At 44.8% G+C, this 19,019-nt stretch overlaps 1 protein-coding gene across 1 annotated transcript; it reads left to right on the forward strand.

Moving 5' to 3' along the window:
* The first annotated feature begins 740 nt into the window (after positions 1-740).
* On the forward strand, positions 741-18,524 carry LOC115115582 (C-Jun-amino-terminal kinase-interacting protein 1-like). The gene is made up of 10 exons (XM_065022353.1): positions 741-1,061; positions 7,254-7,347; positions 7,874-8,905; positions 9,234-9,309; positions 12,795-12,961; positions 13,439-13,542; positions 13,713-13,823; positions 16,500-16,570; positions 16,797-16,895; positions 17,051-18,524. Exons 1-10 carry the CDS (start codon positions 801-803, stop codon positions 17,121-17,123), a joined length of 2,088 nt encoding a protein of 695 aa, XP_064878425.1. The 5' UTR covers positions 741-800; the 3' UTR covers positions 17,124-18,524.
* The last annotated feature ends 495 nt before the right edge of the window (positions 18,525-19,019 follow it).

Here is a 19,019-nt window from a genome sequence, read left to right on the forward strand (position 1 = left end):
TGAGACGTTGAGATAAATGTTGCTCCCATCGTGTGATTTTATTTTGTGACTGTGAGAATGAGAGTAGCTGCAGCGATAGAAGAAACAGAGCAAAGTCCAGAGTAGGCCAAAGTCACTTATCAGATGAATGATTGCAGCCGGGGGTAGTCCTGATACACATGTAGTCCAGAGCTAAGTCGATCTAACATATGACACGTCATTACAGCCTGGCCTTCAGCCTTTTAGCCATGCAGAGATTCTACAACACTAGCTGCTAGGGAGAACTGTCATTTTAATATCAGTCAAATGGAGTCTTCAGACCAGGCATTCGCTTAGGGGAGGTTGTAGGAGTTTTAGGATGGCATTGATGTAGCCTCAGTTAGGTTTGTGTACATCTTAATATTGTGTGGTTAATGAAATTATTCAGAATTATCATTAGATTTGACATCAGTGTAAAGACAGTCAGGGTGTTACACAGTGCTGTTGTATTCCTCACAGAACAAAACAATAGCCCAGCCCTGCCTGTGTTTGTTTTCAGGGAGGTTTATCCTGCTACAGTATGATTGGATTAGAATAACATTACAGTGAGCATGAGAGAGAAAGAGCCACAGACTCTGCTGATGTCATTGCCGAGCCCCGATTGGCTGGCTCCGTCTCTGCTCTCTCCCCCTCCCTCTGCTCTCCTCCTCACTGAATCATTCTCTCTCTCTCTCTGCTGCAACGCTGCTGCTGTCTGGATCTTCCCAGGACCATGTGACGTGGCCAGCCAGTAGCGAGGCGGGGAAGACAGACGGGCGGGGTTTAGGGAATTGCAGGCAGAGATGATTCACTTGGAGCTGATCGATGCTGAGGAGGATATCCAAGAGGAACAGGAGCACTGGGGCCTGATCCATGGTTTCCAAGACGACCACAGGCTCAACCAGGAAGAGAGAAGGGACATTGTTTTAACGCCTGTCAGACAGAAACAGCCTAATGTCATAGAATCAGAATCTGCGGAACATCGGGTCACTATGGATACGTACAGGCCCAAGAGACCAACCACCCTAGCACTGTTTCCACAGCCTCAGCCTCCCAGGACTCAGGTGGGGGCTGTTTATTTCTACCCTGTGAGGACGCGGATCATCAGATCATCCGTTTGGTTCAAATAATGTTGGATTAGATACCGAATATGTTAAGATGTGTATCCAAACAGTAGAGGGCAGATCATAGATCAAATGATGTCTGTTTGAACGATGAGATTGGACAGGATAGGATCTGTATAGGGGAATTGTAGAAGCTGGTAGCGTGCGAGCATCAATATACAGTAGAGATTCTGCTCATTTTCTCCTCTGTGATTCCAGATCATCTGTTTGGTTTAAATCCTTCATGGGAGATCAGATAGAATGGGATCTGTATCGAAGGCAGTTCCCCAGGCACCGATATACAGACCTGTCATGTAAATGTCTGCATTGTAACTTAATGTCCTTGAACGAAAAGGATGATCAGTTCTCATGCTTTGCTACCATGTATTTGGATATCATAATGCTGGAACTCTTGTGGTTCTCAATCAAGGCGTTGTTACAGTAGAGGGAACGTTCAATCATGTGATACTGAATGGGCTTTTTCGCCCTCCATTTGACGGAGCCAGGCTTTACCACTGTGTATGTAGCATACGCTCCTGTCCTTGGTCTTTGCTGTCTGAAAATAGAACTGTCCTTCTGTGAGTCTGTCAGCTTCCCTGTCAGCTGAATGGCAACAAACAGGGAAGTAAGGGTGTGCTCACCAGTGATAACGATAGAAAAGGACAGGTCAGAGTCCGTCAGTGTCAGTCCAAGGATAGGGCCGTTTACAATGATAGTCCTATGTAGAAGAGGGGTAAAGGAATGATGAACAGCTTTCATCCCTTGCATCTTGTTGATCTGTTGAAGATCTTTGATCTTCCCCTCAGAATGCACCTCTTGCCAGAGTGCTATCCTGTAGGCTACCAGTTATAAACCAGTATAAACCAGAAACCAGTTATAATCAGTTATCACCAGTTGTTCAAATGGTAAAGAAAAAGTCCAGAAAATATATTTCACAAGGACATTCATGATGAGCACAATGTCTTTCTGAGTATGTGTTGAAATTCACAGAAGATCAGGAAAGAGCAGGATAAGGTAGTATGACCAGATGTAAGATAACAACCTGCTCCAGTATTTACTGTCAGGGTTCCTTCAGATAACTTAACATCACTTCCACGTCTGGGGAGGATGGAGAGAGGCTGTGTGTGTGTGTGTGTGTGTGTGTGTGTGTGTGTGTGTGTGTGTGTGTGTGTGTGTGTGTGTGTGTGTGTGTGTGTGTGTGTGTGTGTGTGTGTGTGTGTGTGTGTGTGTGTGTGTGTGTGTGTGTGTGTGTGTGTGTGTGTGTGTGTGTGTGTGTGTGTGTGTGTGTGTGTGTGTGTGTGTGTGTTAATGTGTGTGTGTGTGTGTGTGTGTGTGTGTGTGTGTGTGTGTGTGTGTGTGTGTGTGTGTGTGTGTGGCAGAACTGGGTTCAAATAGCACTTGAAATCCTTAAAATACTTCAGCTGTGCTTGTTTACCCATGGCAACATGGTCCATGAGGAAGATAGAGGGATGCCTGTGTGGATGCTGTTCCTCAAGCAGTGTAATCCTTAATTCTGTCCCTGTCAGTCCTGGTCACGTCTCTGTGTGTGGCACGTCCTGAACTCTACTCCTGAGCCCTGCTGCTGCTGGTGAGTCGTGATCTCACCCTGTGTTGGGGTTAAGAGGAGGATTAGGATTAGGTTTACCATGTTTTAAGTCTCACTCTTACTCTGTCAGAGTGATAGCCTGGTACAGACAGAGACACTTCATTAAGGAGCTAATCTCAAGAACTGTGGAATAGACAGTGAAAGCTTGATTCAGACTGCCTGCTCTGGTCCCAGATATGTTTCTGCTGTAGCAAGGCTGCACTTAGCCTGGTCCCAGATCTGTTATCTGAATGTTGGTACTGCCTATTTTCAGATCCCCCTCCAGATTAAGTGTCTATATGCCACACCCAGTCAGGTTTATAATGTGTTCAAGTACATTGGAGGATTTAGCGTTTGTTTAGACTAGAGAGAGGGACTCCCAGCCAATATGTCACCCAGTCCCTAGAGATAGGGCTGCTATCAGACTCTTATTATGCTAAATACTGCACAAATTAAACACCTCCCCTTCCCTAAAACATGTGTACATTTTGGGCTATAAATTCTGCCTTTCTGTTTTATGCTGATGCTAAAATATGTATTCTATTCTACTGAGGCATTAACTTTATGTTTGTATTCTTATCTTGTATTATTTCTTATTGATTTCGCATTGTCGAGAAGGAACCTGCAAATAAGCATTTTGTTGGACGTTGCATACCAGGTGTATCCCGTACATACGACTAATTCAACTTGAAACTATAGAGATTCCGCTCTTAACTGTGCCAGGTGATTTGTTCAAGATCTCAAAAGACCTGTATCTCTCAGAGGAAATATGTCTAGGTTGTAGCGTGGGCTAACCTGTCGGTGCCATGACTCAGATTACACCGTCGATGGTTATCAGCTGCTGGGGTTGCTGTGGGCAGGAGAAAGGAGGACGAAGTCTTCCGGGGGTGGTTTGTAAAGCTAGGCTCAAATGATGAGTAACCTTCCCGGAGACGTGAAGACTTGTTAGCTACCAGAGGGTCCACACAGTAATTATTGAGTTTGATACCCAGTGGATTTCATAAACTCCAAAATGACTCTCCTTTATTTCATAAATATAACCAATTCTTCACGATGAACATTTCAACATCAAACTGTTCTATCAGCACACACACACACCAAAGAAACACATACACACTCTCTCTTTCCTCCGGTTCTGGGGCAGGGTAACCATGGTAACCGTGCCAGTGCCCGTCAGCAGCAGCTGCATTACCACAGTGAGTCAGCACCATCACTGTGAATGGTCTCTATGACAGACAGTGAGCTGTGTTAGTGTAGGAGCCTTGACTTCCTCCTCTTCACTGGTTCATTCCTGATTCATCTTCCTGGCAGACGGATCTGATTGTGATGGCGTGTGTGATGTCATCAGGGCTTGGTTAGTCTCGCCAGAGCCATATATTTAGATGGGTTTAGATTTAGGTGGATCTGGTTCTTCATTTGGCTGCAGGAAGCTGTAACTGAGGCTAGGGCTGGGTATATGTGATTGGAAACTGAGACAGTCATTGATCGTAGTGCTGCTTGGCTTAAATAGCTGTGGGCTGGGTGGGACTGGGCTGGATGGGGCTGGGGGGGCTGGGGGGGCTGGCTCTCTGGTAATAATACCAAACAAAACAACACTCAGGCGTTCTAACAACCACTCCTTGTGTGTGTGTGTGTGTGCACTGTACACACATTCCCCTTGCTAACGTGCAGAACAGAGATGCTACCTCTGGTAAACCAAGGGGTGTGGGTGTGTGTCTTTTTGTCATGAACAGCCGGTGCGCAATGTCTAATATTAAAGAAGTCTTGAGGTATTGCTCGCCTGAGGTAGAGTACCTTATGATAAGCTGTCGACCACACTATCTACCAAGAGAGTTCTCATCTGTATTATTCGTAGCCGTCTATTTACCACCACAAAGCGAAGCTGGCACTAAGACCGCTCTCAACCAACTCTATAAGGCCATAAGCAAAGAAGAAAATGCTCACCCAGAAGTGGCGCACCTAGTGGCCGGGGACTTTAATGCAGGAAAACTTAAATCAGTGCAACCTGCAGAAAAAAAAATCTGAGACCACCTTTACTCCACACACAGAGATGTATACAAAGCTCTCCCCCGCTCTCCATTTGGCAAATCTGACTACAATTCTATCACTGGATTATGTCCCGGGATTCATCCAATGGCATTGAGGAATATACCACCTCAGTCATCGGATTCATCAATAAGTGCATCGATAACTTCGTCCCCACAGTGACTGTACGTACATATCCCAACCAGAAGCCATGGATTACAGGCAACATCCGCATCGAGCTAAAGGCTAGAGCTGACGCTTTCAAGGAGCGGGAGACTAATCCGGATGCTTATAAGAAATCCCGCTATGCCCTCAGACGAACCATCAAACAAGCAAAGCATCAATACAGGATTAAGATTGAATCCTACTACACTGGCTCTGACACTCATCGGATGTGGCAGGGCTTGAAAACTATTATGGACTACAAAGGGAAACCCAGACGAGATGCCCAGTGACGCAAGCCTACCAGACGAGCTAAATGCCTTTTATGCTCGCTTCGAGGCAAGCAACACTGAAGCATGCACGAGAGCACCAGCTGTTCTGGATGACTGTGTGATAACGCTCTCGGTAGCCGTTGTGAACAAAACCTTTAAACAGGTCAACATTCACAAAGCTGCGGGCCAGAGGGATTACCAGGACGTGTACTCAAAGCATGCGCGGACCAACTGTCAAGTGTCTTCACTGACATTTTCAACCTCTCCCTGACGAGTCTGTAATACCGACATGTTTCAAGCAGACCACCATATTTCCCTGTGCCCAAGGAAGCAAAGGTAACCTGCCTAAATGATTACAGCCCCGTGGCACTCACATCGATAGCCATGAAGTGCTTTGAAAGGCTGGTCATGGCTCACATCAACAGCATCCTCCCGCACTCCACACCCCCCCTTCTCACCTGGACAAAAGCTCTAGCTATGTGAGAATGCTGTTCAGCCACTACAGCTCAGCGTTCAACACCAAAGTGCCATGAAGCTCATCAATAAGCTAAGGACTCTGAGACTAAACACCTCCTTTTGCAACTGGATCCTGGACTTCCTGACGGGCCGCCCCCAGGTGGTAAGAGTAGGCAACAACACGTCTGTCACGCTGATCCTTAACACTGGGGCCCCTCAGGGGTGTGTACTTAGTCTCCTCCTGTATTCCCTGTTCACCCACGACTGCGTGGCCAAACACGACTCCAACACCATCATTAAGTTTGCTGACTACACAACAGTGGTAGGCCTGATCACTGACAATGATGAGATGGCCTGTAGGGAGGAGGTCAGAAACTGGCAGTGTGGTGCCAGGACAACACCCTCTGCCTCAATGTGATCAAGACAAAGGAGCTGTTTGTGGACTACAGGAAAAGACGGGCCGAACAGGCCCCCATTAACATCGACGGGGCTGTAGTGGAGTGGGTCGAGAGTTTCAAGTTCCTTGATCTCCACATCACCAATGAACTATCATGGTCCAAACATACCAACACAGTCGTGAAGAGGGCACGACAAAACCTTTTCTCCCTCAGGAGACTGAGAAGATTTTGCATGGGCCCCCAGATCTTCAAAAAGTTCTACAGCTGCACCATCGAGAACATCCTGACCGGTTGCATCATTGCCTGGTATGGCAACTGCTCGGCATCTGACCATAAGGCGATACAGAGGGTAGTGCGAACAGCCCAGTACATCACTGGGGCCAAGCTTCCCGCCATCCAGGACCTATATAATAGGCGGTGTCAGAGGAAAGCTCATAAAATTGTCTGAGACTCGAGTCACCCAAGTCATAGACTGTTTTCTCTGCTACCGCATGGCAAGCGGTACCGGTGCACCAAGTCTAGGACCAAAAGGCTCCTCGACAGCTTCTACCCCCAAACCATTACACTGCTGAACAACTCATAAAAATCATCACCGGACAATTTACATTTACCCCCCCCCCCCTCCCCTTCCTCTTGTACACTGCTGCTACTCGCTGTTTGTTACCTATGCATATTCACTTCGCCCCCACCTACATGTACAGATTCCCTCAACTGGCCTGTACCCCCGCACACTGACTCGGTACTGGTGACCCCTGTATATAGCCTCGTTATTCTTATTGTTACTTTTTATTATAACTTTTTTTTTTGCCTACTTGGTAAATATTTTCTTCTTCTTGAACTGCACTGTTGGTTAAGGGCTTGTAAGTGAGAATTTCACGGTAAAGTCTGTACTTGTTATATTCGGCGCATGTGGAAAATCAAGTTTGATTTGATGTAATGTTTATCACATTAAAATATATATCTCTCCCCCTTCTCTCTTTCTCTCCCTCTTCTCTCTCCCCCTTCTCTCTCCCTCTCTCCCCCTTCTCTCTCCCTCTCTCCCCCTTCTCTCTCCCTCTCTCCCCCCTTCTCTCTCCCTCTCTCCCCCTTCTCTCTCCCTCTCTCCCCCTTCTCTCTCCCTCTCTCCCCCCTTCTCTCTCCCTCTCTCCCCCTTCTCTCTCCCTCTCTTCCCCTTCTCTCTCCCTCTCTCCCCCTTCTCTCTCCCTCTCTCCCCCTTCTCTCTCCCTCTCTCTCTCTGTCTGTAATATCATTGTAGGACAAGGACACTATTAACAACAATTCGTTTGGAAAGAAGGACACGTGGAAGGAGAATGTATTAAACACAAACTCCTCCTCCCCCCACATCACAGGTGAGAATGGGATATCCATCGGTTTAAAGCATAAACATGTACTGGTAGACAGTACCTATTTTTAGAATAATACCAACATCAACTTTAAACAAAGCAACAAAGTTTGATTTTGCAGAAGTGAAAGTATTAAGGAAATTAATACTTTGATGAAATTTGTCTAGACATGTTTTATTTCATGTCAATGAGCACAGAGAAATTGCACGGCAGTATTTCATTATACTCTAATCCGCTCATTCCTTCATAAGATGACTGGGCCTAGACCATGACTTGAACACTCATCACAGTCATAATCCTTAAAATGCGCAAGATATAGAACATGTAAGCCCAGCGGCTTCTCAATATTCTCATATTTCTGTATGACAGATTCGAAACCCACCAATGGCTCTCATTATGAAACTCTATACAGTATGCAGAATGGATCTTATTATTACTGTAGCCCTTAATAATCCTTGACTGTAAAGTTTGGTGATTAATGAATAATCTTTTGTTTGTGTTGTTGTTGTTGCGTGCCTCGTTTGTGTTAAAGGGGATCCCACTAATGAGCAGGTGAATGACGAGGCTGTCCAGCAGCACAACGGTGACGGCTCTGTGGCCAAACCACCACCAAACAGAGGGAAAGAGCAGGCAGTCAAGGCACACAACAAGGAATACTCCACGTTCATCTCACACGGAGTTACAGAAACACGAGGCCGACAGCGAGACGCCAAACAGCGGAATAAGAAGCCCTCTGCTGCTCCACACAACCAGGTTACAGCAGCAAAACCCAAAGCAGGCAGCATGAGAGACACGGCTGTGGAGGGGGATAAGAATAGGGATGGTAGCAGGGGGCGAGGAGGAGGACCCGGGCGAGGTCAGGTTCGGGGGTGTTGCCAGGAGGAGGAGCGCCAGCCAGAGGCCACCGAGGAGATCTACCTGACCCCAGTACACCAGAAGAACCCTGACACTGACTGTGACACTGACCGTCCCTTCCTGTCTCAGAGCAGCGAGGGCAATCGCATGTCTATCAGCTCCGATGCAGAGGGACCCCCAGCATACACAAACACCACCCTCCCTGACCGAACAAACCCCTCCATCAGCGAGGAGGACGAGGTCTACCTGCACCCCTCTGCACCTCCTCCACGCTCCTCCTCCTCGTGTCTTAGGCCATCCGTCAGTGAGGGAGGGGACCGGGACAGGGGGATGTGGGACAGGGGCTCTAAGTCTAGATCTAAGGGGGGGTCGGGGGCTCTGCGAACTGCACACACTCAGAGCTCCGAGGCTGATGGCCTGTCTTATGACTCTGTCAAGTACACCTTAGTGGTGGACGAGCACGCCCAGCTAGAACTGGTGAGCTTGAAGCAGTGCTACCAGAGCTACAGTGAGGACAGCGACACAGAGACGGTGTATGAGTCAGCCAACGAGGAGGACTATGAGGTGGATCACAGTGAGCTGAAAAGAGAAAGGAGAAAGTCATCACGCCTGTCCAGGGCTTCTTCATCCTCTGAGGCAGGTGTTGGCGGGGGACCTCGAACACGCAAGTTCCTCAATGTGTTTGTGAACAGACGTTTACACTCCTCCGGTGAGTTCTGTGACCGGCTGCTGCCATCCTTTTTTAACATTTGATTTTTAAACCTTTATTGAACCAGGAAGTCTCTTGGGATGAATAACCTTTTTTCGAAGGAGACCTGGCTTAAGGTTATGCTGTTTCTCAGTTGTATTGCAATTTCATTGAACATATTTGTGAAGGAAGTGCTAAGATTACCACTTACCACACAAGGAACTGCAAAGGTTAAAGAATGACCAGATTCAACATGATTCAAAGACCAAAGTCACTCCTGTATCAAGATGTTTGGACACTACTAATGTGATAGTGCCGTGAAGCTCCTCTCCTGCCTTGTGTCCTCCAGGTGCAGAGTCCTTTGGCCTGTTCTCCTGTGTGTTAGACGGGGTAGAGCAAGAGCAGAGCCACAGAGCTGTGTTCAGGTGAGACATTGTTTAGGGTTACTCTATACAATAACCTTCATGAATAAGCCATTATACAGTGCATTCTGGAAAGTATTCAGACCCCTTGACTTTTTCCACATTTAGTTGCATTACATTTTATTCTAAAGTTGATTAAATTGTTTTTTCCCCCTCGTCAATCTACACACAATACCCCATAATGACAAAGCAAAAACAGGTTTCAAACATTTTTACAAATGTTAAAAATTTAAAGATTCATATCATATTTACATATACTATCGTTCAAAAGTTTGGGGTCACTTAGAAATGTCCTTGTTTTCCATGAAAACATACATGAAATGAGTTGCAAAATGAATAGGAAATATAGTCAAGACGTTGACAAGGTTATAAATAATGATTTTTAATTGAAATAATAATTGTGTCCTTCAAACTTTGCTTTCATCAAAGAATCCTCCATGTGCAGTAATTACAGCCTTGCAGACCTTTGGCATTCTAGTTGTCAATTTGTTGAGGTAATCTGAAGAGATTTCACCCCATGCTTCCTGAAGCACCTCCCACAAGTTGAATTGGCTTTGGCTTGATGGGCACTTCTTACATACCATACGGTCAAGCTGCTCCCACAACAACTCAATAGGGTTGAGATCCGGTGACTGTGCTGGCCACTCCATTATAGACAGAATACCAGCAGACTGCCTCTTCCCTAAATAGTTCTTGCAGAGTTTGGAGCTGTGCTTTGGGTCATTGTCCTGTTGTAGGAGGAAGTTGGCTCCAATTAAGCGCCATCCACAGGGTATGGCATGGCGTTGCAAAATGGAGTGATAGCCTTCCTTCTTCAATATCCCTTTTACCCTGTACAAATCTCCCACTTTACCACCACCAAGCACCCCCAGACATCACATTGCCTCCACCATGCTGACAGATGGCGTCAAGCACTCCTCCAGCATCTTTTCATTTTTCTGTGTCTCACGAATGTTCTTCTTTGTGATCCGAAACCTCAAACTTTTATTCATCTGTCCATAACACTTTTTTCCAATCTTCCTCTGTCCAGTGTCTGTCTTCTTTTGTCCATCTTAATCTTTATTGGCCAGTCTGAGATATGGCTTTTTCTTTGCAACTCTGGCTAGAAGGCCAGCATCCCGGAGTTGCCTCTTCACTGATGACGTTGAGACTGGTGTTTTGCGGGTACTATTTAATGAATCTACCAGTTGAGGACTTGTGAGGCGTCTGTTTCTCAAACTAGAAACTCTAATGTACTTTTCCTCTGCTCAGTTGTGCACCGGGGCCTCCCACTTCTCTTTCTATTCTGGTTAGCGCCAGTTTGCGCTGTTCTCTGAAGGAAGTAGTACACAGCGTTGTACGAGATATTCCGTTTCTTGGCAATTTCTCGCATGGAATAGCCTTCATTTCTAAGAACAAGAATAGACTGACGAGTTTCAGAAAAAAAGTTATTTGTTTCTGTCCATTTTGAGTCTGTAATCGAACCCACAAATGCTGATGCTCCAGATACTCAACTAGTCTAAAGAAGGACAGTTTTATTGCTTCTTTAATCAGGACAACAGTTGTCAGCTGTGCTAACATAATTGCAAAGGGGTTTTATAATGATCAATTAGCCTTTTAAAATGCTAAACTTGGATGAGCTAACACAACGTGCCATTGGAACACAGGAGTGATGGTTGCTGATTATGGCCTCTGTAAACGTGTGTAGATATTCCATTAAAAATCAGCCGTTTCCAGCTACAATAGTAATTTACAACATTAACAATGTCTACATTGTATTTCTGATCAGTTGATGTTATTTTAATGGACAACATTTTTAGCTTTTCTTTCAAAAACGAGGATATTTATAAGTGACCCCAAACTTTTGAACGGTAGTGTAAGTATTCAGACCCTTTACTCAGTACTTTGTTGCAGCACCTTTGGCAGCGATTACAGCCTTGAGTCTTGTATTTGGGGAGTTTCTCCCATTCTTCTTTGCAGATCCTCTCAAGCTATTTTCTGGTCTCTCCAGAAATGTTTGATCAGGTTCAAGGCCGGGCTCTGGCTGGGCCATTCAAGGACATTGAGACTTGTCCTGAAGCCACTCCTGCGTTGTCTTGGCTGTGTGCTTAGGGTCGTTGTCCTGTTGGAAGGTGAACCTTTGCCCCAGTCTGAGGTCCTGAGCACTCTAGAGCAGGTTTTCATCAAGGATCTCTCTGTACTTTGCTCCATTCATCTTTCCCTCGAACCTGACCAATCTCCCAGTCCCTGCCACTGAAAAACATCCCCACAGCATGATGCTGCCACCACCGTGCTTCACCGTAGGGATGGTGCCAGGTTTCTTCCAGGCGTGAAGCTTGGCATTCAGGCCAATAAGTTCAATCTTGGTTTCATCAGTCCAGAGAATCTTCTTTCTCATGCTCTGAGAGTTCTTTAGGTGCATTTTGGCCAACTCCAAGCGAGCTGTCAATTGCCTTTTACTGAGGAGTGGCTACCGTCTGGCCACTCTACCATAAAGGCCTGATTGGTGGAGTGCTGCAGAGATGGTTGTCCTTCTGGAAGGTTCTCCCATCTCCACAGAGGAACTCTGGAGCTCTGCCATAGTGACCATCGGGTTCTTGGTCACTTTCCTGACCAAGGCCCTTCTCCCCCGATTGCTCAGCTCTAGGAAAAGTCTTGGTGGTTCCAAACTTCTTCCATGTAAGGACGATGGAGGCCACTGTGTTCTTGGGGACCTTCAATGCTGCAGAATTTTGTGCCTTGATATAATCCAGTCACGGAGCTCTACGGACAATTTCTTCGACCTCATTGCTTGGTTTTTGCTCTGACATGCACTGTCAACTTTGGGACCTTATATAGACAGGTGTGTGCCTTTCCAAATCATGTCCAATCATTTTAATTTACCACATGTGGACTCCATTCAAGTTTTATAACAGGATGATCAATGGAAACAGGATGCTTCTTTGCTCAAATCATAGCAAAGGGTATGAATACTTATGCAAATCAAGTATTTTTTATTTTATTTGTAAAAACCTGTTTTCACTTTGGCATTATGGGGAATTGTGTGTAGATTGATGAGGAACATGTTTTCTTAAATCCATTTTAGAATAAGGTTGTAACGTAACAAAATGTGGGGGGAAAGGAAGGGGTCTGAATACTTTCCAAATGCTCTGTACATGGGTTCTACATATATATGAATGCAGAAAGCAACCTTACACAGGGTCCTCCTTCAGGAGCTGACAAACGCATTAAAGATTCATTACATGGATAAACATCAAACACAACATCATAATGGTCTCACATTTAGCTAGTGTCCTCATGTAATCACTACCTCGTTAGCAAGATATTCCATGCTCGTAGTGTTTCATTTGCATCCACTATGGAATGGTTTTCCTTCCCACTGTGCTCCTGCTTGCTCTTTGGGTGTAGGCTGGGTTACTGTAAAGAACTTTGTGACAACTGGTAAAAACGACTTTCTAAATACATTTGATTGATTTATTGATTAACCATGCTGTCTGTGTGATTGACAGGTTTGTCCCTCGCCATGACGATGAGCTGGAGCTAGAGGTGGATGACCCCCTACTGATGGAGGCTCAGGCTGATGACCTGTGGTGTAAGGCCTACAACATGAGGACTGGGGCCAGCGGCATCTTCCCTGCCTACTACGCTGCCAAGGTCACACAGGAACAAAGCAAAGGTATCAAATATGGTTTATTTAATCCATTATACGGGCTCTGAACATAGCAAAGGTAATGCCATCGATACACTTTGGGCATCAATGTTTGGTTATAGGATCAGTAAGGGCATTCTAAGAAATGCCTGAAATAAATTAACCTGGGTGCCAGTCTGTTCATGCTCTCTTGCCAACTCCTTGCCACTCACTGTCATGCCAAACATGTTTGCCAGTTGGAGTTGGCGTTTTGGCACAAGAGCACGAACAGGATAAGATCTTTAAATAGTATTACTTGGCTTTGAATGAACCTCTACTGTATACTGTGCTGATGAAATTAAATCTGTGTGGACCATGTTATTGTTAATTTGTTAATGTTAATGTTATTGAACTTTGTCTTTGCCCTTGTCTTACCCAAATAATTCAGCTTTTCACTGCTGTTAATATCAGTATGTAATGCTCCTAACGGTAAATCAAACTGTTCTCTCCTCTTATATCAATTAGATGACAAAGATGACTGGGTTGACAGATTCCGTGTGAAGTTCCTAGGCTCTGTTAACGTACCGTACCACAAAGGCAACGATGTGCTTTGTGCTGCTATGCAAAAGGTAGAGTATTAGCCCCCCTGGGGTGGGCTGGAGTTTCTAATCTAAACCCTCCTTTCACAGTCCTTATTTGGAATAATACAGGAGGAATGTGATCTAGAAGCTAAGTGTACTTACAGCCAAGTAAACACCGTATTTGAATCTGACTATGTTGGTCCTGTTTCCGTCAACAGATTGCTACCAACCGGCGGATGACCATGCAGCCTCCCTCTACATGTGTTCTGGAGATCAACATGAAGGGGGTGAAGATCATAGTGCAAGATGAATGCAGGACCTCGGAAAGAGTATGTCTTCTCTTAAACCCTAAAATGCCTTTATTCCATGACTGCTAACAACAATGTGTGTTCACAATGCTTCACTGTTATTAGTTTATGCATCAGTGTTCAAGACCCATGTTTCATTTGGATTAGCTAGATATTTATTTATTTATTTAACCTTTATTTAACTAGGCAAGTGAGTTAAGAACAAATTCTTATTTACAATGACTGCCTAGGAACAGTGGGTTCAGCTCGGGGATTCGATCTTGTAACCTTTCGGTTACTGACCCAACGCTCTAACCACTAGGCTACCTGCCACCCCTACATGTTGTGGGATGGAATTTTGTTGTCAGACTTTTGTATTAATCAATCCCACGAGTCATACATATATTAGTCATATTGCAAAGTGCAATTCTGGAGTGTTTCTGTAGCTGTGGAAGCTACGGTGTAACTAGACCTTTTCAAAACACTCGTTAGTGGAAGCAGCAGTCTGTTAGCAGGATGGACACTACCATTCTGTTAGCAGGGTGGGACACTACCATTCTGTTAGCAGGGTGGACACTACCATTCTGTTAGCAGGGTGGACACTACCATTATGTTAGCAGGGTGGACACTACCATTCTGTTAGCAGGGTGGACACTACCATTCTGTTAGCAGGGTGGACACTACCATTCTGTTAGCAGGGTGGACACTACCATTCTGTTAGCAGGGTGGACACTACCATTCTGTTAGCAGGGTGGACACTACCATTCTGTTAGCAGGGTGGACACTACCATTCTGTTAGCAGGGTGGACACTACCATTCTGTTAGCAGGGTGGACACTACCATTCTGTTAGCAGGGTGGACACTACCATTCTGTTAGCAGGGTGGACACTACCATTCTGTTAGCAGGGTGGACACTACCATTCTGTTAGCAGGGTGGACACTACCATTCTGTTAGCAGGGTGGACACTACCATTCTGTTAGCAGGGTGGACACTACCATTCTGTTAGCAGGGTGGACACTACCATTCTGTTAGCAGGGTGGACACTACCATTCTGTTAGCAGGGTGGACACTACCATTCTGTTAGCAGGGTGGACACTACCATTCTGTTAGCAGGGTGGACACTACCATTCTGTTAGCAGGGTGGACACTACCATTCTGTTAGCAGGGTGGACACTACCATTCTGTTAGCAGGGTGGACACTACCATTCTGTTAGCAGGGTGGGACACTACCATTCTGTTAGCAGGGTGGACACTACCATTCTGTTAGCAGGGTGGACACTACCATTCTGTTAGCAGGGTGGACACTGTCAGTCTTTTGTGGAAGCAGCAGTCTGTTAGCAGGGTGGGACACTGCCAGTCTGTTAGCAGGGTGGACACTACCATTCTGTTAGCAGGGTGGACACTACCATTCTGTTAGCAGGGTGGACACTACCATTCTGTTAGCAGGGTGGACACTACCATTCTGTTAGCAGGGTGGACACTACCATTCTGTTAGCAGGGTGGACACTACCATTCTGTTAGCAGGGTGGGACACTGCCAGTCTGTTAGCAGGGTGGACACTGTCAGTCTTTTGTGGAAGCAGCAGTCTGTTAGCAGGGTGGGACACTGCCAGTCTGTTAGCAGGGTGGACACTGCCAGTCTGTTAGCAGGGTGGGACACTGCCAGTCTGTTAGCAGGGTGGACACTGCCAGTCTGTTAGCAGGGTGGACACTGCCAGTCTGTTAGCAGGGTGGACACTGCCAGTCTTTAGTGGAAGCAGCAGTCTGTTAGTAGGGTGGACACTGCCAGTCTGTTAGCAGGGTGGACACTGACAGTCTTTAGTGGAAGCAGCAGTCTGTTAGTAGGGTGGACACTGCCAGTCTTTAGTGGAAGCAGCAGTCTGTTAGTAGGGTGGACACTGCCAGTCTTTAGTGGAAGCAGCAGTCTGTTAGCAGGGTGGACACTGCCAGTCTGTTAGCAGGGTGGGACACTGCCAGTCTGTTAGCAGGGTGGGACACTGCCAGTCTGTTAGCAGGGTGGACACTGCCAGTCTTTAGTGGAAGCAGCAGTCTGTTAGTAGGGTGGACACTGCCAGTCTGTTAGCAGGGTGGACACTGCCAGTCTTTAATAGAAGCAGCAGTCTGTTAGCAGGGTGGACACTGCCAGTCTGTTAGCAGGGTGGACACTGCCAGTCTGTTAGCAGGGTAGACACTGCCAGTTTTTAGTAGAAGCAGCAGTCTGTTAGCAGGGTGGACACTGGCAGTCTGTTAGCAGGGTAGACACTGCCCTCGTGAGGATGTTTGGGATACTGTGGTAGCCAGTTACATAACCACACTCTTGCATAAAGACCACTCAGTTTTAAGACTTTTTAATCCTCTTCACTCGGGGTGCACCGGCAGTGTGCCCTAATGGACTGGTTTAATGTATGAACAAGCTCTCAGACACAGACCATAGAGTCTCAGCCTAATATTAGGTTGTGTTTTTACTGGTATGGCCTGCGTGTCAGTCTGTTTCTGATGATTGAATTGCCATGTCAAACATGAGCAGAAACAGATGGGCTTCCATGCTAGTATGATGCATTCACTCAGGCCCATAGCCACTGTGCCCATAAAAATAGAATGAGTAGGCTACATTCTATGAGTACTTGTTCTAATTCTAGAACTGTACCGTCTCTGACATCACACGCTAGTGCAGGAACTGACCGTAACTATCTCTAATCTCTATGTATATTTTCACAGGGGGATAAGTGCTTTCACTTTTTTCAGCTTAAGAACATCTCCTTTTGCGGCTGTCACCCAAAACATAACAAGTGAGTAAATTAACTATCATGACACATGCTAAACTAAGGAAGTAATTCAACTTGAAGCTTTTCGAATACTGTATGAAAGCAGATTCATTGCATAAAGAAATATGGGTGTTTAAAAAGCTGTAACTCAAGGATACAAAGACTAGCAATTGAGAGTTGCTTCTCAACTCTAGACACTGTATCTGGAGCATATTGCATCGTGTCTCTCCCATTGCTCTCTCCCATCCAGGTATTTTGGATTCATCACTAAACATCCTGATCATCAGCGGTTTGCTTGTCATGTATTCATGTCAGATGACTCCATGATGCCCCTAGCTGAGTCTGTTGGGTAATCTCTCGTCCTTTCTCTCTGCCACCCCTTCTTACTATCCACACATGCTAATGAACATGTACATCACACTGTTTATATAACACATTTTTCTATTAACAAATTACTACTGACTATTTGTACCTAACTCCTCTTTGTTGTTCCTATACATATAGGAAAGCCTTCCAACTGTACTACAAGGAAACTGTGGGCTACTCCTGCCCAACAGAGGACATCTTCATTGAATAGCGTTCTCTCAATACTATATTTCTCCAATATTGTGTTATGATGAAACAACTTGCATGGTGGATTTTAAACTGCATTGAATGGTAACGCTTTGGCCGACTCCTAAAATAAATCTTTACAATATGACAGTAAATAACCATTTAGTAATACTGATCTGCAACACAATCTACTTGGTGCAGCTTTCTACTCACTGCCATGTTTCTACAGAACAAACATGTCTCCAGAAATACCCAAGCTAAAGCATTACCGGTCCCATCCAAAAGAGCCTACATGTATCTTCCTCACAAAGGTTATTGGCCAAAAGTACAGTGCTGTTAACTGTAAAGTGTGCAGCCAAATGTGAGAACGGGTACTACAGTGCAGAGAAACCAACAAGTAGTTACAGATCACACTCCATATCAAGATAGAATATGTTTATGTGGCTTTATGAGCTATTCCAAATTATATGAGATCACTATCAAGTCACCTGGAAACCTCGTCTCTGTACGGAGGAAGACAGTGACAGTGATTTCAATCTGTCTACGTGTCCCTGGACTGTTTTTAGTGTCACACTGTTTGATTTCAGATTCAGTTAGTATATATGTTGGAAAGTTTATTTATGGATTAATAGTCCATCACATCATAACAGGCTTTAAATTAAATGCAGTCCGTCAGTGCATTCTCACCAATTAACTATGTGAAAATGAACTCTGACTAGGGCTTGTCATCTATCTGCCAATACCAAAAAGGTGAATTAACTCTTATTTTTTTACTGTATTGAAAGGAATGTAATTTAAATTAAGAAATATAAAATAGTAGTCTGTTATTGAAGAATCTATGTATATTGGTGGGTAAGCAGGTGTAAGTTAAGGATGGTATCCTAATAACATTGTTTCCTACCTAATTCAATCACGCTCTATCACATTCTATGTGTGGAATTCTATCCCGGGTGACCCTTGAAAATGACAATCTACAGACAAAAAAGCCCTATGTATTAATACTTCCTCCTACTGTAACTTGGAAACAATGTTTGGCCAAAATTGTATGGTGGAATTACTGTATAAGGAAAATATTTCAACAAGTATGATCTTGGCATCACTGTGGTCTTACCACTTTAAAAGTCATCCAGAAGGCACTTTTTCTAAAAAATCAAAACCACAAGTAGTGCCTATTTTCTAATTATTGTGATTACTGTTTACAGTATGTATTTCCTTTTTATTTGAGATGGTTCTGGCACTGTGGGACAGATGTATTACCTGTACAATAGAAATATGCTGTTTGTAAATGAAATGTCCTACAGTAGGTTTGATCAAACCCAGTGTGTATTGCATGATATCAATGTCAAACAAAACAATGTAGAGAAAGACTCAGGAGGTCAATTCTTGTCATTAAATCTGAAGGTGTTTACATCTTCTCTGAAACTCAGTCGGGGTCTCAATTACTGTTGAAAGTTAGACTAGTAGAATACAAAAGGTGCCGTTTTGAATTGTGGTTGTGCATTAGCAGTTTTCCTCTTGTTATGTCAGTCACTCAATTAGCTCATGTCAGCTAAAAATATTTTGATTGGTAAATAATAATGTAGCGACCAACTATCTAAACTTGTAGTAATCATGGTCGAATTACCGACCAGGGTGCCCCCATTGATTTTCTTAGTCACTGTCACTCGGATATCATATTAAAAACTGCTATCATTTCTCTCCGCCCCATGGAAAAATAAGTAGAATTGTATGAAATTAGTTATAAAACTGCTAAATCTTCTCTACGCCCCATGGAAAAATGGGTAGAAATGCAGGAATATAGCTCAAACTTTTTTCTTCGCTGTGAAGGGGTGGGGTTTATAGATGTAACAAGGTCAATAATAGATTTAGTCTGTCAGTGGGAGGAGGTGTGTTAAGAGGAGGGGGGGTTATAGATATAACG

Source organism: Oncorhynchus nerka, linkage group LG9a, assembly GCF_034236695.1.
Source record: "Oncorhynchus nerka isolate Pitt River linkage group LG9a, Oner_Uvic_2.0, whole genome shotgun sequence".
NCBI lineage: Eukaryota > Metazoa > Chordata > Actinopteri > Salmoniformes > Salmonidae > Oncorhynchus > Oncorhynchus nerka.